The sequence below is a fragment of the Carlito syrichta genome, unplaced genomic scaffold (assembly GCF_000164805.1).
Source record: "Carlito syrichta isolate Samal-C Ts95f unplaced genomic scaffold, Tarsius_syrichta-2.0.1 Scaffold136509, whole genome shotgun sequence".
In the NCBI taxonomy this organism is placed as follows: Eukaryota; Metazoa; Chordata; class Mammalia; order Primates; family Tarsiidae; genus Carlito; species Carlito syrichta.
Window position 1 is genome coordinate 24,879 of NW_007080605.1, and position 25,422 is coordinate 50,300.

Consider the following 25,422-nt stretch of genomic DNA (forward strand, 5'->3'; position numbering starts at 1 on the left):
CAGCCCGCGGGCTCAGGCAATCCACTCACCTCAGCCTCCCAAAGGCGTGGGATTACAGGCTGAGCCACCGAGCCTGGCTATCAAGCAGTTCGCTTACCTCAGCCTCCCAAAGTGCTGGGATTACAGGCGTGAACCACTGCACCCAGTTTTTTGTTTTTGGGTTTTTTTGAGTTGGAGTCTCACTCTGTCACCCAGACTGGAGTGCAGTGGCACGCTCCTGGCCACTGCAGCCTCAACCTGCTGGGCTCTGGTGATCCTTCCACCTCAGCCTTCCACGTAGCTGGAATTACAGACGTGCGCTACTACGCCCGGCTAGAGTTTTTTAATTCATGTTTTTAGAGACAGGGTCTCACTATGTTGCCCAGGCTAGCCTTGAACTCCTGGGCTCAGGTGATCCTCCCACGTCAGCATCCCGAGTAGCTGGAACTACGGTCATGTACCACCACACCAGGCTCAACTTTGACGTTTTCTTGTGGTGGATCACCTCATCCTGGGGACTTTGTTCTTGATATCTTTCCTTTTGGGAAGGCAGGTGCTGCTCTGGATCTCAATTTGATTCAAGTGATGACTACCCCTTGGGTACCGTTGAGACCAGATACCAGACCACCAATTGGATATTGCTTTTTCCTGCTTATTCTCTCATTTGCTTTTGGGTTTAAGGATGTCTGGGGGATACAGATTTCTGGGCTCATTTATTTTTCTGAGAAGTCATATAATTCCCTAGTTTTGGCTTGGAGGCTGGTCCTTGCATAGCTTAACAGTGCTTTTGCCTAGACTGTCCCCTAGGACTTGAAATTGAAACAGAAACAGAACAGCACCTGGTCCTTAGTTACACTGCAAAGCAGGGCCCCAGCAAGGGTAAATCGAATTACTTTTTATTTTATTTTATTTTATTTTTTGAGTTGGAGTCTCACTCTGTCGCCCAGACTGGAGTGCAGTGGCACGCTCCCAGCCACCGTAGCCTCGACCTGCTGGGCTCTGGCGATCCTTCCCGTCTCCGCCTTCCAGGTTGCTGAAACTACAGGCGTGCACTGCCGCGCCCGGCTAATTTTTTGATTTATTGTAGAGATGAGGTCTCGCCAAAGTGCCCAGGCAGGTCTTGAATCCCCGGGTTCAGGCAATCCACTCACCTCAGCCTCCCAAAGTGCGGAATTACAGGCTGAGCCACCGAGCCTGGCTTTGAATTACTGTCTTTTTTTTTTTTTGAGTTGGAATCTCACTCTTGTCACCCAGACTGGAGTGCAGTGGCCACTCCTGGCCACCGCAGCCTCGACCTGCTGGGCTCCGGCGATCCTTCTGCCTCAGTTTTCCGAGTAGCCGGAATTACAGGCGTGCGCTACGATGCCTGGCTGATTTTTTGATTTATTGTAGAGATGAGGTCTTGCTGCCCAGGTGGGTCTTGAACCCGCGGGCTCAGGCAGTCCACTCACCTCAGCCTCCCAAAGGCGTGGGATTACAGGCTGAGCCACTGAGCCCGGCTGAATTACTTTCATTTAAGGTGAAAAAGCATCTGGCTTCTTCCACTTCAGCACCTTTGGATTTTCTGAGAATGGTGGGTGAAAGAATAGCGTCTGGAGGTGACTCCTACTTATTGTTAGTTGAGTTACTCTCTCTGAACCCTGGTTCCTCCATGTGCAAAATGGTTATATAATAGTACTGTCTTAAGACTCTCCAGGAAGCTAACCTATGAGAATAACTAGAGCATCTAGCCCAGGTCCTCATACCTGGAGGGTGTTGTTTTGTTTGAGTCAGAGTCTCATTCTTGTCACCCAGACTGGAGTGCAGTGGCACGCTCAGGGCCACCATAGCCTGGACCTACTGGGCTGAGGCGAGTCTTCTCAGTGGCTGGAGTTCCAAGTGGCTGGAACTATAGGCATGCACCACCACGCCCTACTAATTTTTCTTAGTTTATTGTAGAGACGAGGTCTCTCTGGGTTGCCCAGATTGGTCTTGAACCTTTGGGCTCAGGCAATCCTCTCCTCCTCCTCCCAAAGTGCTGGGATAACAGACATGAGCCAGCACACCCGGCCCCTGGAAGGCGTCAAATACAGGTTAGCTTCTTCCATAGATGCCCATCCAAAAATGCATATATGAGGTAGCGGGGGACTGAACTATACGACCTCTTAACTTCTTCCCAGTTCTTAGCTTTTGGGGGTCAGTGACAGTAATTCATGTGTTATTAATAATAGCTAAGATTTGATCATCAACATGTCAAGTTGTCATTTATTATTTATACCTCCTTGGGCAAATGCTATAACTTAAGTCTTAATTTTCTTCATTCTTAAAATGGGATAGAAGAGTACCTACCTCATAACATTACTACAAGGTTTTAATGAGATGGCAGTGTGCCGGGCACACAGTACATAGTAAGTGTTCAGTACTTCACTGTTAGGCAGCCAGGTTAGGTATTGGTTTGCTTACTATTCTGGCACTTATTTTTTTCTTTTACTCTATTTGCTCACATTTCAGGGTGAAACTTCCTACATCCGAGTTTATCCTGAGAGAAGCACCAGCTATGGCTACTCACGGTCCCGGTCTGGGTCAAGGGGCCGTGATTCTCCATACCAAAGCAGGGGTTCCCCACACTACTTCTCTCCTTTCAGGCCCTACTGAAACAGGTGATGGGAATTTTTTCTTTATTTTTTAGGTGAACTGAGCTGCTTTGTGCTCAGAATCTACATTCCAGATGATTTAGTGTCTTAGGAAATTTTTTTAATTTTTTTTTTTTAAAGGAGAAAAAAACTACATAATTTCTACCGGGGCCATATTAGCAGTGAAACATTTTAAACTGCAGGAATTGTGGTTTTGGTTCAGAAACAAGTTGTATATTTTACACCCCTGATTATGGGAAAAAAAATCAGTGCTGTGTCTTTGTGGGTTGCTCTGCTATGGAGATCAGCAGTTACTGTGACTGAGTTGGCCCATTCTGTTTAGAAATATATTTTAAATGTTTAGTAATTGATATGTGTGGTTGTCCTTGATTAAGTTCTTAGATTTCACCAAATAGGCACACTAATTAAAAAAAAAATCATTGAGTTGTAGTTGCAACTTATACCTAGTTGGTAAGAAGCAGGAGTGAATAACCTTAATTATTTGGGGATAAAGATAGTTGCTCTGATATTATTTTGAAAACTTCAATCCCAAAGGCAGATTCAAGGTTCTCTTGTAATTCAAGGCCAAGCTTGTAAATTATCTGCCTTAAAGAAAAAACGAGCATTGCGGATAAAGGAAGGGAATGGGAAGGATAAATACAGGCTTTTAAAAATGAGCAGCAGCACAAAGATCACTGGGAAATTCTTAGCCAGAACCAACTTTGGTAGTTTGGCTAGAGAAAAAAAAAATCTCTAAGGTCTGCTTTTATCACTTTTATCCTTAAATAGGTTTTATCCTTGATAGCTGAGCTTTTAAAAAAACAAAAAACCTACAATCCTGGATTCATCTTAATTCCACTAATCATTCTGGGACTAGAAAGGGCTATTAAATAGCTTAAAAAGCTATTTTTATTATAAGTTCTTTTCTCAGAAACACTAGGTGTTTTGCACATAATCACTTTGTGGGATGGCATATGGCTCTAATTTTGAGTTCCCAAGCTGTAGTCCACTTATGCTCTTCAGACCTTAGCAGAATTTAGCCCTCTTCTACAAAGTGGGTACCCATGAACATATTTAGGTATGGTCAGTAAAGATAGGGCTGCTGAACTCAATGGAAATAGCTAAAAATGACAATGTGATTAGCTGCTCTGTCTACCAGTTATGTAAACAGAAAAAATTCACTTTTCTGTTTGGTAAACAGTCTTTTGGGGGCAAGTTAAAGGAGTATATGCTTTCCATACTGAACAGCCTGTTAAGTGAACACTTGATCCATTTCCTTGGAAGCTGGCTTTTGCTCTTTCCTTTTATTTCCATCAGCATCAGGAATTCATTGCCTTGTTTTGGCTAGATGTTACCCAATTTTTGTCTTCAGAAGAGTCAGTTGCTATGAAGAAATGCTTAAGCATCCATTTTTTCAGGTAACTGAAAGAAGGAGGAACTTCAGTATTCATAGTAACAAAATACTGTCATTGCACATTACATGTGTTCACAGGATGCTCCCTTCCCAGAATAGTTACTCAGCTGTCTGGAAAGGGCTCTTGTTCATCCAGCTTTGGCAAAGAAATGTTACCTGTTTGAAAACAACAATGAAAAAGAATGTTATAGCTGAGCCTACTGTCCAACTGGCTATAGTGAGCTAACTGATCAGTTGGTTTGTCATGGAAGATAAGCAACAGAAATAAGCATAGCTACTGTCTTGTTTTTCTAACCATCTGAAAGAATCTCAGTTATAAGTGAAGCCAAGTTAATGCACAACTTTCAGTAAGGAGTAGACAGTTTAATCAGCTATTTGGATGCAGAGAGGAGTGGAAGGAAAGGTTATGAACTCAGTTTGTCCCAAGAAGCAAAGTCTGAAGTAAGGTTCTATTTGGGAGATAGCATATATGATCAATAGACATGTCTGCTGAGGCAGCATATCAGGCTCTAAGGTGGAGAGATTATTGCGGTAGTTTAGTGATTCCAGAGGCACGTTTAAGTGTTTAGCTGACAAGTTTTCTAGCTTTCTTCTCCATCCTTGCTTCAACCAGAGCTTTCCTTTAACTGTTTGTTTTGACCAAAGAGGTACCCCCTAGCTGACTAGGGCCAATGTTTTATATGGAACCTACTCAGAATGTTCTCCTCCAGGGGATACTTTGAACTGGAAGTTGGCACTTGGAAAGCAGTCTACCTGAGAGTTTTGTCTAGTCCCATTACCAGATGCTCAGCGGAGTACAGCAGCTCTGAGTACTTACCCTCTGCAGAGGAGATATAAACAGTCAACCAACCCATGTGCTCTGGATTTTATTACTGGCCCACGGTTATCTTAAAGCTTCAATTTAAAGAATTTACAGTAAGGTTAAAGATTCAAATCTCTGTACCAGGGTTTGCAAATTGATGGCTCACAGGCTGCAACCTGGCCTGCAGGTATGTTTTATTTGGCCTGCATGGCATTTTATTTTTTTAACTTTGAATTGGTTGCCAACATCAAGTTTGGGGACTACCACATAGAATGCCAGATATCCATGGTACCTGGGAAAATGGGCTCATATTTCCTTCCTGGCACTGAATGAGAAGCAGTGAATGCCAGCTGCTTCTTTAGGCAGTTTGAGTTCCAGATTTGTAACCCACTGCACATCCCCCTTCCCCAGTCCTCTTTTGCTTGTTCCTGTTACTGACTGGCCCACAAAGGTAAGTATGACCAGACTCTACTGCCACCTGTGTCACCATCTGTATGTACTTTATCCTTTTCAAAGTGCCTTCACACAGCACCTTTGGTCTTCACAGTTCCTGCTTCATTCCTTAGGTCACTGCAAGACTCTGTTAAACCACTCTGGGCATCACGTACCTGGGGGGGCCACAAAATACTCCTCCATGACATGATGGGAGTTTTGTAGTAGTTCTTCAACACAGTTGCCTTCTACTACGTTGTCAGATCTCAAGTATAGACATCTACAAAACCCAAAAGCTCAGTTACTCTCTCAGAGAATGGGCTTTTAGGGCATGGTGGAGAGGGTCAAGAATGAGAGAACAAGAGAGCATCGTATTCTTGAGTTATGGGCACTGCTAAAGATAGAGAAGCTGGAGTCAACAGTAGGCCACGTAACAGTCTACAGTTTATAGATTCTCCCAACAACCCTGTGAGGTTAAGTGCTAATTATTTTTCGAGATTGATATGTCCAACAAATATTTTTGGATGGTTACTAAGAGCAACTTACTTTTGGTAGGGACAGGTAAAAACCATCACAAAACAAAATGTTAAATCTAACAAAAGCAAGCAAAGCCTGCCAAGGGAATACAGAGGGCATTCCCTGGTCATTTCAGCCTGGGTGAAAAGCACACACTCAGAATAGGTGATATTGCTAAAGGATAGGCAAGAAATAGCTGGATGGGAGGAGATGAGAAATGAACTTGGCAGGTATAGCAGCGTGAATCTCAAAGCAAGAGAGCTCAGAAAATTAAGAGAAGAGCAGGGAGTTTAGCAGGCTTCAGTGTGGCCTGGGGTAGAAAAGCTAGAAACCTAAGCAGAGATGGAAGAGGATATTTGCTCAAGAGTGACTAGCTTATGGATATTGGCTCCTAAATGACAAAACTGGGATCTGAGCCCACTCTGGTACCCCTAAGATGAGTGCTTTTTCTACCACATCCACCTTAGTGGATGTAAAAGTACCAGCCCTTGAGCAAGATGTACGACAAACACAGCTCAAGAATCTCCCAGTGTTCTCTGGCCTAGTGGCTTTAATTAACTTGGTGAAACCATACAGGAACTTGAACATATGTATGAAGCTTCACTATTGTTTTAAGGTATAAAAAGTATGACAGGATGTCTAAGCCTGCTTCTAGATACGCAGCCTAAAAAAATAGGCAGTCTGTTAAATCACTGATAGGGGAGCAGCTAAGTTTCTTATGCTCTGAATAGGCACAGACTGAGAACAAACCCTAGTGGGTCCTGAGTCATGTCACCGGGGCAAGGATGTGACATAAATATCTGGGCAAAGGCTACACATAAGGGCTAGGCTATCACGTAAGATTGTTTTAGGAAAGGACTAGTTCTGAATCTTGTGGCAGCCAGCCCAGAGCTAGACACAACAAATATTAAGGGTGTAAAGAATGGAGACCTGCCGGGCTCGGTGGCTCAGCCTGTAATCCCGCGCCTTGGGTGCCTGAGCCCACGTGTTCGAGACCCGCCTGGGCAACTTCGTGAGACCTCATCTCTACAATAAATCAAAAAATTAGCCGGGCGTGGTAATGCACGCCTGTAGTTCCAGCTACTTGGAAGGCTGAGGCGGAAGGATCACCGGAGCCCAGTAGGGCAACAGTGAGACTCCAACTCAGAAAAAACAAAAACAAAGAATGGAGACCTGAAGTCTCTTCCAGGACCCTGGTACTATCTTAACTGTGACTCTGAACAAGTATGATCTCTTCAGACTTTGCATTTCTTGTCAAAAAAGTGAGGGTTGGCTGGGCGTGGTGGCTCATACCTATAATTCCAGCACTTTGAGAGCTGGGGTGGGAGAACTGCTTAAACCCAGGAGTTCAAGACAAGCCTGGGCAACATAGCAAGACCTTATCTCTATGAGTGTGGTGATTTTTGCCTGTAGTCCCAGCTACTTGGGAGGCTGAGGTGGAAGGATCACTTGAGCCCAGCAGGTTGAGGTGCCGTGCCTGTGAATGTGCCACTGCACTCCAGCATGGGTTACAGTGAGACCCTAACTCAAAAAAAAAGGTTGCACTCGATTTTTTAAACCACATTAGAGTTATGTATTCATTTAAGAAAACTTGAAAGAACAAAAATAAAATAAAAATCATCCATAATTGTACCAAGGGTAATTAATTATTGGCCTTAAGTTTTTATTTTCTGTTGGACAATTAACAAAATTGTTAAGAGCTTAGGCTCCTGAGTCACAACTGGATCCAGATCCCAGTACCACACTATTTATCCTCTCCTTATTTCAGTTTCATTATTTGTTAAATGCTTCATAGGACTGCTGAGAAGATTAAGTGAAATACTGTTAAAAACTAAGATCTGATCATGCTAACTAAGCCTGTGCTCTCATAGCAGTAAGAAGTGGGTGATGAGTGGTACCTGCTCCTTTCAGAAAGAGTTCCGGCACCCCAGTACACCTCAGTTCCCACCACTCATTCAGAGTCTATCTACGCACTTAGCTTGTAATTGGGCATAACCTAGCTAGTATTTGACATTTGAAGATGTTGAGACGGTGACTACTACCAGTAGATAGTTAAAACCTATTGCTTCTCATTGAGGCTCGGTGGCTCAGCCTATAATCCTAGTACTTTGGGAGGCCGAGGCGAGTGGATTGCCTGAGCCTGTGGGTTCAACTTGGTGAGACCTTGTCTCTACAATAAATCAAAAACTAGCCAAGCATGGTAGGGCATGCCTATGGTTCTGGTTACTTGGAAGGCTGAGGCGGAAGGACTGCCAGAGCCCAACAGATTGATGCTGGGGTGGCTGAGTGTGCCACTGCACTCCAGCCTGGGCAACAGTGAGACTCCAACTCAAAAGAAAAAAAAAAAAAAAAAGCAAAACTATTGCTTCTCAACAGATATAATAGCAACTAATCTATTCACTTGTTTGGTAATCAGATTTCCTATGTAAATGAAATTTCCAGAAAAACAAAATTCACTTAAAATACACATTTTCACTTAATTACTATTTACATTAAAGTCAATCCTAACATAGACTCACACTTTATATTTTTAACCTTTTCTTTTTAGATAAGAGGTTCACTATGTTGCCTAAACTGGTCTTGGAACTTCTGGGCTTAAGTGATCCTCCTGTCTCAGCCTCCCAAGTAGCTGCGATTATAGGCATGCACCATTGCACCTGGCTTTTTCTTTTTCTTTTTTTTTGAGTTGGAGTCTCACTCTGTCACTGAGACTGGAGTGCAGTGGCCGCTCTTGGCCACCGCAGCCTCGACCTGCTGGGCTCCAGCGATCCTTCCACCTCAGCCTTCCAAGTAGCTGGAACTACAGGTGCGTGCTACTACACCTGGCTAATTTTTGATTTATTGTAGAAATGAGGTCTCGCCAAGTTGCCCAGGCGGGTCTCGAACCGTGGGCTCAGACAATCCACTCACCTCGGCCTCCCAAAGTGCTGGGATTACAGGCTGAGCCACTGAGCCCGGCTGGCTTTATTTTCGTAATCATACGCTACTGAACCCAAGGTCTATGTGGTAGTGATACACCAAAGCATACCTTTAACTTTCCTGGACTTCAGAATTATGTATAAAACACCGAACAGGCCGGGCTCGGTGGCTCAGTCTGTAATCTCGTGCTCTGGGAGGCCGAGATGAGTGGATTGCCTGAGCCTGCGGGTTTGAGGACCGACTGGGCAACTTGGCGAGACCTCATCTCTACAATAAATCAAAAAATTAGCTGGGCGTGGTTGTGCACGCCTGTATTTCCAGCTACTTGGAAGACTGAGGCGGAAGGATCGCCGGAGCCCAGCAGGTCGAGGTCGCGGTGGCCAGGAGTGGCCACTGCACTCCAGTCTGGGCAATAGAGTGAGACTTCAACTCAAAACAAAAAACATCAAACAGGACCAGATGGGCTCTTCATGTCAATTGCTGATTGACTGTCTACCTTGCTGCCTGTCTTTCTCAATCAGGTTCTATGAGAGAACTTACCCCAAGATACCTATTTTGATTTAAAAAAATCAACCTTTTTATATCTGGGCTAACATATTATGTACTGTCTTTAGGAGAATTGATAAAATAGATATTGTAATCCTTCTGTGTTCTGGTTCAGATGAGGAGCCCTTGTTGACAAAGGCTTTAACTGTAAGCTAGAAATCCCTGTCCATGAAAGCTGTCAGACAAGTCACTTAAACGAGTAACTGAAAAATGCTACTATAGTCATTGTCAAGTGCTATAGTAGCACAGAGGAATAAGTGGCTCCATGTATGCTTGTCAGGACTTGGATTAACTGATAGGACAGTTCTGCCACTGCTTTTGTTTTTTTCTGCCTCTTCCCTGGTATCTGGCTGGCAGTAGTTTCTCTGGGTACCACTCTACTTCCACTTAAAAGCCTTTTCCAGCCGGGCTTGGTGGCTCAGCCTGTAATCCCATGCCTTGGGAGGTTGAGGTGAGAGGATTGCCTGAGCTTGCGGGTTTGAGACCTGCCCGGGCAACCTGGCGAGACCTCATCTGTACAATAAATCGAAAATTAGCCTGGTGTGGTAGTGCACGCCTGTAGTTCCAGCTACTTGGAAGACTGAGGCAGAAGGATCGCCAGAGCCCAGCAGGTCGAGGCTGCAGTGGCCAGGAGCGTGCCACTGCACTCCAGTCTGGGTGACAGAGTGAGACTACAACTCAAAAAAAAAAAAAGCCTTTTCCAGCCAGGCATGGTGGCTCATGCCTGCAATCCCAGCACTTTGGGAGGCGGAGGTGGGAGGATTGCTTGAGCACAGGAGTTTGAGACCAGCCTTGGCAACATAGTGAGATCTCATTTCTAAAACAGTTTGTGGTTTTTTTTTTTGAGTTGGAGTCTCACTCTGTCGCCCAGACTGGAGTGCAGTGATCGCTTTCGGCCACTGCAGCCTCAACCTGCTGGGCTCCAGCGATCCTTCTGCCTCAGCCTTCCTAAAACAGTTTTTAAAAAAAATTAAGCCGGGCTTGGTGGCTCAGCCTGTAATCCCGCACCTCTGGGAGGCTGAGGTGAGTGGATTGACTGAGCCCGCGAGTTTGAGACCTGCCTGGGCAGTGAGACCTCATCTCTACAATAAATCAAAAAATCAGCCGGGCGTGGTAGTGCACGCCTATATTTCTGGCTACTTGGAAGGCTGAGGCGGAAGGATCACTGGAGCCCAGCAGGTTGAGGCTGCGGTGGCCGGGAGCAGCCACTGCATTCCAGTCTGGGCGACAGAGTGAGACTCCAACTCAAAAAAAAATTAGCCAGGGCTGGAAAAGATGGTTTAACTTGTAATCCCAGCACTTTGGGAGGTGGAGGTAGGAGGATTGCTTGAGACTAGCCTGGGCAACGTAGCAAGACCTCGTCTCTGTTAAAAAAAAAAAATTAGCTGGGTGTGGTTGTGTGTACCTGTAAGTCCCAGCTACTCAGGAGGATCTCTTGAGCCCAGGAGATGAAGGCTGCAGTAAGCCATGATCATGCCACGGTACTCCAGCCTGGGCAACAAGAGTGAGACCCTGACTAAAAATAAATAAAAGCCTTTTCCCTCCCTCCTAATTTATTACTAGTTTGATGCAGACTGAATCGGAAGCCAATCAATTTGGTTGTTTCTGGTTCAAATAAGGCTCTGAGGGATACCCTAAGCATTGAAATATTTGGCTACAATCAGATGCTGTTAATAAAGTCAGTCTCTGGATTTGAGATGAAGGAGAATAAAGTTTCTAGGGTAGACTTCAGATGGCATATCTAACAGCAATATTTGAAAGCAAAGCCTCTGGGTTCTAGGTCCTGGATTCTTTTTTATTTTTTGATTTTTTTGAGTTGGAGTCTCACTCAGTCGCCCAGACTGGAGTGCAGTGGCCGCTCCTGGCCACCGCAGCCTCGACCTGCTGGGCTCCGGCGATCCTTCCGCCTCAGCCTTCCGAGTAGCTGGAATTACAGGCGTGCACTACCACGCCCGGCTGATTTTTGATTTATTGTAGAGGTGAGGTCTCGCTGCCCTGGCGGGTCTCGAACCTGTGGGCTCAGTCAATCCACTCACCTCAGCCTCCCAAAGGCGCAGGATTACAGGCTGAGCCACCGAGCCCGGCTTGGATTCTTATTATCTGTGAAACTTTAGGCATGTTACATAACCTTTCTGAGCCTCAGTTTCTTCCATCTATAAAACAGATACTGTATTTACCTTCCAGGCCTGTACATGAAAACTGAGCTAATGCATATTAATTCGTAGTCCCTGATATGTGAACATGCTAATATTTTTAGCTCAAACCAAATGACATGTTATTACCATGCAAAGAGATTTCCATTAGCCAGTCAGGGGTCTTACAGGCTATTGCCTAAAACCTTTCAATCCCCTTTTTAAATTCAGTGAGGCAGTGTGTTCAGAACTAAGTACTACAAATGTCACATTAAAATCACATTAAAATGATTAAAGAGAATTAGCTGGTACAGTGGCACATGCCTGTATCCAGCACTTGGAAGGCTGAGATGGAAGGATTGCCTGAGCCCAGCAGGTTGAGGCTGTGGTAACCTTGAGTGTGCCACTGCACTTCAGCCCAGGCCACAGAGTGAGACTTGAACTCAGAAAAAAAAAAAAAAAAAAGATTTAAGGGAATATTATTAACCCAAACTGGTTTCCAGTTTATGAAAAGAGTACAGATCACACCAGGTACGGTGGCTCACGCCTGTAATCCCAGCACTTTGTAAGGCAGAGGCAAGAGGATTACCTGAGCTCAGGGGTTCGAGCCAGCCCGAGCAACATGGTGAGACCTCTCCACAAAAAGTAAAATCAGCCGGGCATGGTATCGTGTGCCTCAAAAAGATCGCCTGAGCCCAGCTGGTTGAGGATGTGGTGGCCATGAGAGTGCCACTGCACTCCAGCCTGGGCGACAGTAAGACTCTGACTCAAAAAAAAAAAAAAAGAATCAAAGACTAGAGGTGGGAAGAACACTTAGGAGGCTAAGAAGACTTAAGTTTCACAGCACTTTACACAGATAGGTCTTGCTTTCCCTATTGCCACCGATTAATGGCAGCTAATCATTCTTCTTCACACCTGTAGTTAGGAGACTTTAGTTTTAATTTGTCAAGGATCCATCCCTCCCTATTATGTTACACTGCACTACTTTGCTAGTTTTGTTATTACTCTTCCCTCTTCAGGCATTTGTGTTTTTGGCCCCTGGTATAAAATGAAAAGTTAAAGCTTCCTTTCACATTTCTACTTTCTTTTTTTTTTTTGAGTTGGAGTCTTACTCTGTCACCCAGACTGGAGTGCAGTGGCTGCTCTCGGCCACCACAGCCTCGACCTGCTGGGCTCCGGCGATCCTTCCACCTCAGCCTTCCAAGTAGCTGGAACTACAGGCGCATGCTACCACGCCCGGCTAATTTTTGTTTTATTGTAGAGATGAGGTCTCACCAAGTTGCCCAAGCGGGTCTCGAACCCGTGAGCTCAGGTAATCCTCTCACCTCGGCCTCCCAAAGTGCTGGGATTCTACTTTCTTTAAAACTAGTCATTTTGTGAATAGTTTCCTGCATGCCCTTTTTGGGAACAAAATAAAACTTAATGCATGCACCAGAATATATAAATTAGATTACACTTAAAGTACGAATACTATTACTCTAATTTTGCCTTGGAGGCCTTTCCATATCACTATATTTGACATTAGTTGTATGTTGATAAATGCTACTTATAGCATATGCAAGTAACATGATTATTTGTTTTATTATTAACAACTGTAAAATAGGCCATTGTATAATGTATTTGCCTCTTATATAGGTTGCTTCTGGGTTTTGTTTTCGGTATTTTTTTTTTTTTTGAGTTGGAATCTCACTGTGCCGCCCAGACTGGAGTGCAGTGGTCGGTCCCGGCCACCGCAGCCTCAGCCTGCTGGGCTCTGGCGATCCTTCCGCCTCAGCTTTCCAAGTAGCTGGAACTACAGGTGCGCGCTACCACGTCCGGCCAATTTTTTTGATTTATTGTAGAGATGAGATCTCGCCAAGTTGCCCAGGCGGGTCTCGAACCCGCGGGCTAAGGCAAACCACTCACCTCAGCCTCCCAAAACGTGGGATTACAGGCTGAACCACCGATCCTGGCCAGATATTTCCATAGGAACCACTGGATCAGAATGTACACTTATATTTACATTTAAAATTTTGATATAGGGCCAGGCATGATGGTTTACGCCCGTAATCCCAGCACTTTGGGAAGCTGAGGCAAGAAGATTGCTTGAGGTCAGGAGTTCGAGGCAGCAGTGAGCTATGATCGTGCTACTGCACTCCTGCCGTGGCAACAGAGCAAGGCCTTGTCTCAAAACAAAACAAAACAACAGTAAGCAAGTTAAACAATGCGCTCACATTGTAATGAAAGAGGTATAACAAATCAACAAAGTAATAAATACTAGGGAAAAACCCAACAGGATAAGGAGCTAGTGACTGGAAGGGGAGAAGAAATCTAGAATGGTTAGGAGAGGCCGCTGAGGAGATGAGCCAAGACCCAAGTGCTAAGGGGAAGACAGCCATGCAAATATTTGGAGGCAAGAAGCAGCGAACGGCAGGTGCACAGGTCCTAGAGAGGAAAAGAATTTGGCTTGTCGGAGTAGCAATCGAGGAAGCTAGTGTGGCTGCCAGGTACTGAGCGAGGAGAGCAGTTCGTCCGAGGGTAGGCAGGGACTCTACGAAGTAGGGCCTCCAAGGTGACGACGAGCAGTTCGGATACTGTTGCTGCTGCCACTGGGAGGACGCAAGCAACAGGATCCGCAGTGAACAAGGAGAGGAGTGAAGCCACTGACCCGCGGGGTGGCCGTGGGCAGGTTCCCGAGTCTCGCTAGCACTCTTTCACCCTCTAAGAATGGGTCTCTAACCCCCGCCTTAAACCGCCGGAAGGCGCCAGTCAAGGCTTCGGGGCCCGCAGGCGCGAGCTTACCTGTCCTCCAGGACGGACTCCATGGGCTCCACCCCATCCGTGTCCACGGTGTGGAGCCGGTCGGCGAAGGCGATGGCTTTCTCCAGTCGCGCCACTGCCTCGCGACTGCCGAAGTCCACAAGCGCTAGGCGCTCCAGGTGCGCGATCACCGCGGCAGTGATCCGGCCGCCTCCCTGGGGAGCGAAGAGGCGGGGAGTGTGGGCCGCGGGCGGGACCTGCTCTGCCACCCTCCTAGGTGCCCACGGCCTCTACCTGACGATCCGCCTTGGAGGTGAAGCCCCGTCGCCCGCCCAGAGGGGCCCGAAGGCCCAGCCACGCCGCGCGCGCACACATTTCTTCCTCTTTCGGCCCCCGTAGTGCGCCCACACGCAACGCCGCGCGACGCGTTCAAGTGTGATGACATCAGAGTGCGCCGCCGCCGCCGCCGCCGCCACCTTCACCATGAACAGTGTGGGGGAGGCATGTACGGACATGAAACGCGAGTACGACCAGTGCTTCAATCGCTGGTTTGCCGAGAAGTTTCTCAAGGGGGACAGCTCCGGGGACCCGTGCACCGACCTCTTCAAGCGTTACCAGCAGTGCGTTCAGGCAAGTCCAGGTCTCGCGTTCTCTGCGGTGCTCTCCGCCACACGCGTCGCATTTTGCTGGGCTGGGACAAAGGGTGGAGAAAAGCCGCGATGAGGCCCGTGGCAGGAGCCTTGTCTTCTGCCATCACCACCGAGGCCTCTTGGGTGTCTTTCCGAATGACAGTTTTGCAGTGACATCCTTTGGTTAGTTTGGTGCCCATCCTAAGCTTGCAAGGTGGGCACAATTATTCGTATTTTATACATGGAAAACTAACGCCTAGAAATAGGAAGTGATTGTCCAAGTTCACTAGAATCCGGTTTCCTTGAGTCTTTTGCAGGTGGTGCACTTTTCCACTATGTTGGGGCTGGAAGGGGGTTAGCTTTTTCTCCGGCCGGTTAGACTGTGGAGGGTACCGTTGTTTTTGTTTTAATCTCTTCGTTGGCCTGTTTATCTCTCCCATCCAGTTCCCTCAACTGCAGCAAGAAAGTTTTCATTCCGACCTAGTGGATGTGGAACTGTTTTGAAAGATAAGAACAGCAGTAGACAGGGCTCTTACATCCAATAAATTAATCTAAGACATCTCACGGTAATTCCACGAGGAAGTTCTTATCTTTATCTCACTGACAAGGACAGTGAGGCTGGCTCAAGATCATATAGCCAATAAGTCCCGGAACCTAGATTTGAACCTGTTTTTAAGATAAAAGTGGTAATACTGTTTTTCAAATTTCACTTAAATAACTGTTCCCTCACTTCTTTTCCATTTTCTCTCTGGTCTTGCACTTGATTTTATTATGGTACTTCTGTTTGCTAAAAAAAAAAAGTATGTAATTTGAATCATTGTTATGGGACTTTTTTTTTTTCTTTGAGTCGGAATCTCATCGTTGCCCAGGCTGGAGTGCGGTGGCACACTCACGGCCACCGCAGTCTCGACCTGCTGGGTTCAGGCAATCCTTCCGCCTCAGCCTTCCGAGTAGCTGGGACCTCAGTTGCACGCCAACACGCCCGGCTAATTTTTTAAATTTATTGTAGAGATGAGGTCTTGCCAAGTTCCCTGGGTTCAGGCAGTCCTCTCACCTCTCACCTCTGCCTCCCAAGTACTGGTATTACAGGTGTGAGCCACACACCCAGGTGTTGTGAGACTTTTTATATAGTTCAGTCTGATTTTACTTTAGTACCATCATATTTTATTTACCAAGCTTGGCCTCAAATTTCACGTAGATATTTATGTTTTCTCCTCCCATCAGAAAGCAATAAAGGAGAAAGAGATTCCTATTGAAGGACTGGAGTTCATGGGCCATGGCAAAGAAAAGCCGGAAAACTCTTCTTGACCTTGACAGTCACCTTGAAAATGGATTTCTCAAATCAGGAAATTGAAGACTTTGGATTTTTTTCAACTAAGGCTGTGAGGATAGCCACCAGTTTTGATGAGGAATATGGGAGAGGAGTTTTATTTCCTCCTTCTTGATGTTTTTATCTCACTTGTAAAAGGTGATGAACTCTATGCTTTGAGATCATTTCTCACTTGCTCTTGCAGAAACTCAAGTGTGCTAAAATTGAACAATTTTGGGGGATCATGGTTGCAATATTTGATCTGGGATCAGCTTTAAATATAGCTGGTATGTAAATGATAAACTAGTCAGGATGATCAAGGTTACCTGACCTCTTGATTTTTGCTGCAAAGGACACTGTATACTGGCATCATGAAATTGTTCATGAAAGCAATTGGTTAGGACCTCTTCTTTTCTCTCAGGGAGCTAATGCTCTAAAAAGGGATCTGGGCACAAGTTTCAATCAGTGCTTGGAAGCACAGTTTTATTTTTATATAGTACCTAACAGTTAAGATTGCCCGTGGCCTGGATTAGCAAAGAGGAAGACAGTTTTTAACAGACAGTTCCCTGCCTTAACAAGAGGTGTAAGATTAAGATGTGGAAGTTTCAAGAACGTTTCTGTGAACACCATTTCAGAGCTTACAGTGTAGTTCAGGAATTAAGATACTTGGAATAGCTGTGGAGAAAGAACCTAAATTTCAAAGATTTGCTCTTGTCAGCTTTCAGCCCAGGTCAGTGCTTTAAATCAACCTGCAAAATGCTGCATCTGATTAAACTGGGGAAAAAGGTGTTTGCTTTATTTGTCTTGTTTACCCATCCTGTTCTGTAATGTCTGTAATCATGAAGATGGAATAAATTTTAACATTTAGTTTCTATCATTATTTACCCCTGGAATTCAGTGCACTTTATGGAATAATTATTACCCTGTTACCCTACTTACTCGTATATACATTGGGGAGAGTTTTGTTTTATAGTTTGAAGGTGAAAAAAAGTAATTTAAGCTAGGTGGTACGGCATGGCAATTCTAAACCTCACTGATTTCTACAATTTATTTCCACAGTAGGCTATACCAGTAACTTTAAATTTATATTAGGGTACCAAAAAAATGTCAGGATCAGGAGAACGCTTAGTACTTTAGGATGTCATGTAATCCCCACAACTGCATATCTAGACTAATTTGGTTTATGTGCCCAAAAATAGTATGAAACTTAATTTACAAAAGGCTTGAATTCTATTATCCCCTCTCTACCTTACTATTTCTTTCTTTTTTTTTTTTGAGTTGGAGTCTCACTCTGTCGCCCAGACTGGAGTGCAGTGTCCGCTCCCGGCACTATTTCATATTTAATGTGACCTATTCTTAATAATATTTCATAACATTCTAGCTGGGTGTGGTGACTGATGTGAGAGGACGGCTTGTGCCCAGGGATTTGAGATCAACCTGGGCAACTTGGCAAGACCTCATCTCTACAATAAATCAAGAAATTAGCCAGGCATGGAGGTGCGTGCCTGTGGTTCCAGCCACTTGGAAGGCTGAGGCGGATCGCCTGAGCACAGCAGGTAGAGGGTGCTATGGCCATGAGGCATGCCCCTGCACTCCAGCCTGGGTGACAGCATGAGACTCCTACTCAAAAAAAAAAAATTCTAGCCAGGCATGGTGGCTCAGCCTGTAATCCTGCGCCTTTGGGAGGCTAAGGTGAGTGGATTGCCTGAGCCCGTGGGTTCGAGACCCACCTGGGCAGCGAGACCTCATCCCTACAATAAATCAAAAAATCAGCCGGGCGTGGTAACGCATGCCTGTAATTCTGGCTACTTGGAAGGCTGAGGCGGAAGGATCGCTGGAGCCCAGCAGGTCGAGACTGCGGTGTCCGGGAGCAGCCACTGCACTACAGTCTGGGCGACAGAGTGAGACTCCAACTCAAAAAAAAAAAAAAAAATTCTATATTTACATTTTCTGACTGGTTAAGGTCCATCATCCAAGCATTATAAAGGATATTTGCCACTCAGCCAAGGGAGGCCAGGCAGCAAACTGACATATATCTATCCTAAACTCAGACTGGCCACAAGCAAAATAGCTCTATAGGTACTCAAAAGTACATGCTGTTAGATCACCAAATGGCCAAGATAACAGAATTTTTTATTCCTTACTGTATGACTTTGTTTCCATGCCTTACCTTTGTATTACCAATTTAATGTAATGCACTACAAAATACCTTGTAAACTCTTAAACCTTACCACAAAACTGTCCCATTGAGCCTTGAGAATAAACCGGCTCCAAGTCAACTATGTTCTTTTATTGTAATTCATATTGACAGGTCTGTTTCACGCAAAAGCTGTCATATGCCAGCTCAGAAATTCACTTTTGAACCTTTTGGGGAAAATTGCGGAAAATTTTGAGCAAACCTCTTCAGTTTCAATTGAGGGGGTGAGAAGGACATTCTAATTTGTTCACTGCCAGAACAGATTTAAGAATCCCTGAAGTATATCTCCAGCTCAAGCATCAGGCATCTAACCCTATTAATATTACTGTCAAGTCTAAAAAGGCCAGATACTAGTAGCTGCCTTGCTTTATGGACATATCCTCCCAAAAGGAACGAATTGTTGAGATAAATTCTTTCTGAATGTTGGTCACCCTATTTTGACTTCATCCTCTCCATAAGCGGACTCCAACTACCTCAGCTACTTTGAAGGTTTTACATTTTGATGAATTGCCCTTTCTGAGTGATTTTGTAACTACTTCTACTGTTTCTCCCTCCTAATTCTTATGGCTAAGGATTATTTTAATTTCAGAAACAAATAAAGCTAATTCTCTAAGCAGAAATGTGTCACAATGCCTTTATTTCTCTGAAGATTTCTGACCCTGCTAGCCTTCAAGGTACTGAGATGCTTTGCCCCAGGTAAGAACTTGAACCTTTTGAGAAAATTACCTGACTACAGGGAAGACTGCAGGAAATGCTGGTGGAATGAGAGACAAGAAAGCTGAGACTCAGAAGAAGCACTTCTGAGTCACAGGTACCCCTTGCAGGTGTAGACGGTAGCCATTCTGCTGGCCAGTGTCTCTGACATCCAAAGTCCTTCAGGGACCTAGGCTTGATACTTAATTAACTCCACTGCTCTGTAGGCTTGCTCCCTTGGTTTTACCCACACAAGGCATAAGAAACTAAGGGACCTGTTATAAACAGTCAGTGGACGGAATTGGACCTAAAACACTGTAGACGGCAGCCTAGACCTTCACTTCAGAATTAAGAATAACATTAATGATAATTTCCTTTTTTTTTTTTTTTTTTTAAATTGGAGTCCCACTCTGTTGCCCAGGCTGGAGTGCAGTGGCAGGCTCCTGGCCATCGCAGCCTTGACCTGCTGGGCTCAGGCAATCTTTCCACCTCAGCCTTCCAAGTAGCTGGAACTACAGGTGTGCACCACCACATCTGGCTAATTTTCTTGATTTATTATAGAGACGAGGTCTTGCCAAGTTGCCCAGGCCGGTCTCGAACCCCTGGGCTCAAGCAATTCTCTTGCCCCTGACTCCCAAAGTGCTAGGATTACAGATGTGAGCCATCCTGTCTGGTCTTTTTTTTTTTTTGGTCACAGCCTTGAAATTCACATGCTAACTTCTGACAAAAAACACAACCAAACTCTCAGATCACAACCAATCTAAGTTTAAGTTATTTATTTAAGCCATCTCCTGCCACATGCGAAGGGATGGAAGATCAGTATACTGGTCATCATTTGATACAAGTAAAGAAGTCGAGCTTAAGGTCCCGTACAGGTTTCCTGGTCCACATGCAGAGTAGTGGTCCAAACCAGCGTTGTGGTCCCTGGTGCCTGGGGAGCAGTCCAGATTCCCTTTATTCATCTTCATAGCCAGTAGGGAGTGGATTCACATGAGGATTGTGGAATAGAGTATGGTTACCATCTCTCCAGGGAAAGGGCTGTGGAGTGAAGAGGGCAATTAGATAATTCAAGAAAAGAGTCCAGAAAGAGTAGTGCCATGAACTGCCATGGGTGACAGATAATATATAAAAACAAAACTGAAATTGGTCAAATATTACTGGCATATTTCAGTGTTCCCATTATTATTATCTGGGACCAGGTTTCACTGTCACCCCAGCTGAAGTGCAGTGGGACCATCATAGCTCACTGCAGCCTTAACTCCTGGGCTTAAGCAATCCTCCCGCCTCACCCTCCCAAGAAGATGGAACTACAGGAGCACACCACAACACCCAGCTAATTTTTAATTTTTTTTTTCTAGAGAGAGGATCTATGTTGCTCAAAACCTTCCCATTACTTAAGAAAGCTCTTATAACTACCAGAAGGGCCCTTCAAGTAGAAAAGTAGAAAAAGGAAGTGCAAGTTACTCGTAAGTCTCTCACTAGTACATCCAGTACTGTGTTTATGAAAGCATAATCCTCAAATCACCTGTGTCAGAATGGTAGCAATGGAGAAGGTATTTAAATGCAGATCTTGGCTGGGCAAGGTGGCTCAGCCTGTAATTCCAGCACTTTGGGAGGCTGATGCGAGTAGATTGCCTGAGTCTGCGGGTTCGAACCAGCCCGGGCAGCCTGCCAAGACCTCGTCTCTACAATAAATCAAAAATTAGCCGGGTGTGGTAGTGCGCACCTGTAGTTCCAGCTACTTGAAAGGCTGAGGCGGAAGGATCGACGGAGTCTAGCAGGTCAGCACTGGGGTGGCCCTGAGTGTGCCACAGCACTCCAGCCTGGGCGTTGGAGTGAGACTTCAACTCAAAATAAGTAAGTTAAGTAAGTAAATAAATAAATAACTTCATCCTAGACTTGAAACAATCTCTGGACTGGAAAACTGCAACCCATTCTCAATTATCTTGCACACTATTTTTGAAAAGCATTGCTCTAGGCTGGGCGCAGTGGCTCAGCCTGTAATTCCAGTGCTTTGGGAGGCCGAGGTGAGAGGATTGCCTGAGCCCAGGGGTTCGAGACCAGCCTGGGCGACTTGGTGAGACCTCATCTCTACAATAAATCACAAAAACTAGCCGGGCATGGTGGCGTGCACCTGTAGTTCCAGCTAGTTGGAAGGCTGAGGCAGAAGGATCACCTAAACCCAGCAGATTCAATGCTGCAGTGGCCATGAGCATGTCAATGCACTCCAGCCTGGACAACAGTGAGACTCCAACACAAAAAAAAAACCAAAAACATTGTTCTAGAGCAATGCTTTCCAACCCCAGGGCAACTTTGCCCCTTAAGGGAATCCTAGGCAAGATCTTAAGACATTTGGGGAGGTGGAGTGGGCAGGTACTATTGTCATCTAGTGGGTAGATGTTGCTCAACATTTTACAATGCACACGATAACTGGCCCCCCAGCCCCCAAGAATTACACAGCTCCAAATTTCAATAGTATTGAGGTTGAGAAAGCTTGCCGTCTGGCTTCTAATTCCACTGTACAAGGGTGGGAGTGGTGCTCAAAGATGCAAAAATTCTAGTCTAGGTTAAGCTTCGATGAGGCTGGGCCTACATGGGCTAGGTGATATAATTAGCTATTAAAGAACTGGAAGAGTCAGGCGCAGTGGCTCACGCCTGTAATCCCATCACTTTGGGAGGCAGAAGTGAGAGGACTGCCTGGTCATACTGAGTAATGGAAATTAAAGAACACCCTAATTTAACAGTCCTTGGTATACTGACTAAGACTGAGCATATATGTTTCTCCAAAAAAAAAGCTTCCAGGGATTCAAGACCAGCCTGGGCAACATGGCCAGACCTCATCTCTACAATAAAAAAAAATTAGCCGGGCATGGTGGTCCTTGTCTGTAGTTCCAGTTACTTGGAAAGCTGAGGTGGAAGGTCGAGGCTGCGGTGGCTGTGAGCATGCCACTGCACTCGAGCCTGGGCGACAGAGTGAGACTCCAACTCAATAATAACAATAAAAATAATAATAAAACCAGAAGAGCCCCTTGTAAAAGATACAGCAATTAGTCTCTTCAGTACCCAGCTAGTAAGTCGCTGCCAATGCCCAGGTCGTAGAAAGGTAAACTATGCAGGGTGCAGTGGCTCACACTTGCAATCCCAGCATTTTGGGAGGCAGAGGTGAGAGGATTGCCTGAGTCCGGGGGTTCGAAGCCAGCCTGGGCTTGGTGAGATCTCGTCTCTACAATAAATCAAAACATTAGCCGGGCCTGGTGGTGCATACCTGTAGTTCTAGCTACTTGGAAGGCTGAGACTGAAGGATCACCTGAACCCAGCAGGTGGAGGCTGTGAGTGTGCCACTGCACTCCAGCCTGGGCGACAGAGTTGATTCTGACCAAAAAGAAAAAAAAAGACCATTTCCAGAGTCTGTCATTCTAAAAGGGCTTCCCAAACTCTCAAGTTTTATACAAAGGAAAACTGTTTCTTAACTGTATCAGAAGGCAGGAGACGGGATAAATCGGAGAAAGGGGAAACTGAGGGCCATTTATTGTACGACCCTGAAGAAGGTGCTGAGACGTACCCCTAAGCCTCTGCTTCCCTTCCCTAAAACAGGAGAAAATTAATTTTCTGTCTGTGAGACTTAAGAAACTACACACCTCGCACCCATGCTTTTAGCACATGAACTCGGACCAGGCCATTATACAACGAAAGGAGAGCTTGAAGCCCCAAGGGCGTACGTACCTTGGTTCTGATGCGGAGATGGGGGAAGGCGATGAATTCGGGTCTTTCGTGCTCGCCGTGGTGCGACTTCAGGAACACATTCAGCATGCTCACACCCACCCCCGGGAGCGCGACGAAGTAAGTAAGGGCCTTCCACATGCGAGCTGCGGAGAGGTTACAACCGCTAGCCCCGGCATGGGGCCTGCCCGGGTCGCGTTCTCCCTCACCTCAAGCCAAGGTCACAGTCCCGCCCTGCCTCGCCCGAGCGGGGGCGAGGCCCTCCCAGCCGACCCCAGCCCCAGTACCTGAGCCCTCTTCGCCGTGGGCGCCACTAGACATGGGCCGCCTCAGCCGTGGGTGGGACTGAGCCAACAGCCTAGAAACCCGAAACGCAGCTGGCGACGCCATTTTCCTCCTGGACCCCTACGACGCCGGAAGCGGAAGTAGAAAAGGCGCTATGAGGGCGGGAACATAGCTTCAGGAGGAAGTTCCTATTGGGCGACGCTTTTCCACGGGTATTATGAACTTGCTCACTATCGTCCCGGCCGACCGAGTCCTTCTCAAAAAGTCCTCCGAGTCCGGAGCTAAAGAGAGCATGCGCTCTGCACCACTCTTCATGCTTGGCCTTTCCCTTTGTGCGCATGCGTGGGCCCTGCGCTCAGTCCCCGCCATCCCCACCTTGGTGAGAGGTAAATCCGGGTGAGGTTCTGCTAGGCTCCCTTGCGCTTGGCATTGCTGCCTTCGTTGCAGTCCGCGGACGGCATTTGGAGGTTCCGAATGCAAACCACTCTATCCACAATGCCATTCGCCTGCCTCGCCACCCTCTGACTCTGCGGGGTTTTTTTTTTCATGGCACCTAGCGTCGTATCTTCGTCATTATTATTATTTTGCCTGTTTCCCCCACTAGAATATACATTCTGTCATGCCAAGAGTTTGCTGTTGCAGCGTTCTCAGAGACATCTGGGAAGGGCCTAATCCAGAATCGTGCCTGGCACGTAGCAGGTACTTAATACAAATTGGCAGAATGAATACCTGAATGAATAATAACGGGATCTAGAAAGAGCACTGGAATCGGTGCCAGATCTGGATTCCAGCTCGACATCCTCAATCTTTGGCACGTTGGGAGGCCGAGGCAAGTGGACTGCCTGAGCCCGCGGATTTGAAACCCACCCGGGCAACTTGGGAGACCTCGTCTCTACAGAAAAATTAGCCGGGCGTAGTAGCGCGCACCTGTAGTTCTGGCTACTTGGAAGGCTGAGGCGAAGGATCGCTGGTCCTTCGCTGCGGTGGCCGGGAGTTTGCCACTTTACTCCAGTCTGGGCGACGGAGCGAGTCTCCAACTCAAAAAAATAAAATAAAAATTGGCATCTTAAATTTTGTCTGTACAGTTCTTCCCGTCTCATTTTAAAAAGCGGTTTAAAAAATAAAAGTTAAAAAAATGTATAAGATTAAATGACAGTAAACCTTTTTTTATTATCGCCCCTTCAAAAATATAATGAAAGATTTGAAATATTTTCCGAAAAAATGCACCTGCACGTAAACACACAGTTTAGCAGACATTGTTGGGGGATGAAATGGCCATAAAGTACATCCAGAGACCCCCCTGAGAATCCCTCGTGCCCCAGATTAAGCAGTCCCGGGTAGAAGAACAAACAGGGACTCTGTTGTGAGAAGACTAGGCTCACATCTTATTCTCTTAGAGCCTGTGTGGCCTTGGACAAGTTAGCTGAGACGATGCTTTAAGGTCATGCAGTTTCATGCAGACAAAAATTTAGGATCATATTACTAGAGCTTTACACTCTGATCTAGCATTAAATCTTTCTCAGAGAAACCTGAGGTTTTACATTTCATGGTGCAATTAGGATCACCAAATCCCTCAAACACAGCCAAAGGGTGTATGAGGCCCCACAGTGTGGTCATTGAAAGGGTCCACACTCTGGGACCATGAGATCCTGGGTTCAGATCTCTGGTTTGCCACCAGCTATGCTTCTTCTTCTCCAAAAGAGGAATGTGATGTGCATTTATTCATTCCTTCATCCAACAAATATTTATTAAAACCAAACTCTACTTTTGGAAGTTAGTCAACTTCCATCTGCATTGATGAGACTTCATTTAATAAATATTATCACAGTAGTCCACAAGAACTAAAAGCTATCTGCCTCATGCAGCTTACAGTCTAGTGGGAGAGACAATTTAAATGAAAAATACCCAGCCGGGCTCAGTGGCTCAGCCTGTAATCCTGCGCCTTTGGGAGGCTGAGGTGAGTGGATTGCCTGAGCCCGCGGGTTCGAGACCTGCCTGGGCAGCAAGACCTCATCTCTACAATAAATTGAAAAATCAGCCAGGCGTGGTAGCGCATGCCTGTAATTCCGCCTACTTGGAAGGTTGAGGCGGAAGGATCGCCGGAGCCCAGCAGGTCAAGGCTGCAGTGGCCGGGAGCAGCCACTGCACTCCAGTCTAGGCGACAGAGTGAGACTCCAACTCAAAAATAAATAAATAAATGAAAAATACCCAATTCCTGAAATATGTTTTTTTAAATAATTAAACAAAAGTTGAATTTCTTTTTTTTTTTTTTTTTGAGCTGGAGTCTCCCTCTGTTACCCAGGCTGGAGTGCAGTGGCACACTCATAGCTACTGCAGCCTCAACCTGCTGGGCTCTGGCAATCCTTTCACCTCAGCCTTCCAAGTAGCCGGAGCCACAGATGCATACCACCATGCCTTAGCTGGAACCACAGATGTATACCACCATGCCTGGCTAATTTTTTTTTTTTTTGAGTTGGAGTCTCACTCTGTCGCCCAGA

The 25,422-nt window shown here is 45.9% G+C and overlaps 4 protein-coding genes across 4 annotated transcripts in view; 2 read left to right on the forward strand and 2 right to left on the reverse strand.

Moving 5' to 3' along the window:
* Positions 1-2,958, forward strand: part of LOC103251154 (serine/arginine-rich splicing factor 9) — a gene marked incomplete at its 5' end in the record, with an annotated part of 10,456 nt that extends 7,498 nt beyond the window's left edge. Inside the window, one exon of the mRNA XM_008049754.2 lies at positions 2,470-2,958. Within this exon, the coding sequence (XP_008047945.2) occupies positions 2,470-2,613 (144 nt within the window). The remainder of the gene's footprint in view (positions 1-2,469) is intronic.
* A 905-nt stretch (positions 2,959-3,863) lies between these two features.
* On the reverse strand, positions 3,864-14,503 carry GATC (glutamyl-tRNA amidotransferase subunit C). The gene is made up of 4 exons (XM_008049755.1): positions 14,386-14,503; positions 14,134-14,306; positions 5,416-5,519; positions 3,864-4,161 (listed from the first exon to the last, which is right to left on the reverse strand). The coding sequence occupies exons 1-4, from the start codon at positions 14,464-14,466 to the stop codon at positions 4,109-4,111; spliced, it is 411 nt and encodes a 136-aa protein (XP_008047946.1). The 5' UTR covers positions 14,467-14,503; the 3' UTR covers positions 3,864-4,108.
* A 37-nt stretch (positions 14,504-14,540) lies between these two features.
* Positions 14,541-16,914, forward strand: TRIAP1 (TP53 regulated inhibitor of apoptosis 1). The gene is made up of 2 exons (XM_008049757.2): positions 14,541-14,721; positions 15,945-16,914. Exons 1-2 carry the CDS (start codon positions 14,575-14,577, stop codon positions 16,026-16,028), a joined length of 231 nt encoding a protein of 76 aa, XP_008047948.1. The 5' UTR covers positions 14,541-14,574; the 3' UTR covers positions 16,029-16,914.
* A 2,754-nt stretch (positions 16,915-19,668) lies between these two features.
* Positions 19,669-23,068, reverse strand: LOC103251157 (cytochrome c oxidase subunit 6A1, mitochondrial). The gene is made up of 3 exons (XM_008049758.1): positions 22,927-23,068; positions 22,643-22,785; positions 19,669-19,957 (listed from the first exon to the last, which is right to left on the reverse strand). Exons 1-3 carry the CDS (start codon positions 23,027-23,029, stop codon positions 19,874-19,876), a joined length of 330 nt encoding a protein of 109 aa, XP_008047949.1. The 5' UTR covers positions 23,030-23,068; the 3' UTR covers positions 19,669-19,873.
* Positions 23,069-25,422: the final 2,354 nt, after the last annotated feature.

Coding starts and splice junctions, on each gene's coding strand:
- GATC (XM_008049755.1), bottom strand. CDS start 14,466: ATGTGTGCGCGCGCGGCGTGGCTGGGCCTTCGGGCCCCTCTGGGCGGG. Junction 5,520..14,133: donor GAGTCCGTCCTGGAGGACAG/GTAAGCTCGCGC, acceptor TGGGTTTTGTAG/ATGTCTATACTTGAGATCTG. Junction 4,162..5,415: donor GTATTTTGTGGCCCCCCCAG/GTACGTGATGCC, acceptor GTTTTCAAACAG/GTAACATTTCTTTGCCAAAG.
- TRIAP1 (XM_008049757.2), top strand. CDS start 14,575: ATGAACAGTGTGGGGGAGGCATGTACGGACATGAAACGCGAGTACGAC. Junction 14,722..15,944: donor GTTACCAGCAGTGCGTTCAG/GCAAGTCCAGGT, acceptor TCCTCCCATCAG/AAAGCAATAAAGGAGAAAGA.
- LOC103251157 (XM_008049758.1), bottom strand. CDS start 23,029: ATGGCGTCGCCAGCTGCGTTTCGGGTTTCTAGGCTGTTGGCTCAGTCC. Junction 22,786..22,926: donor CCACGGCGAAGAGGGCTCAG/GTACTGGGGCTG, acceptor ACCTCTCCGCAG/CTCGCATGTGGAAGGCCCTT. Junction 19,958..22,642: donor ATCTCCGCATCAGAACCAAG/GTACGTACGCCC, acceptor TTCACTCCACAG/CCCTTTCCCTGGAGAGATGG.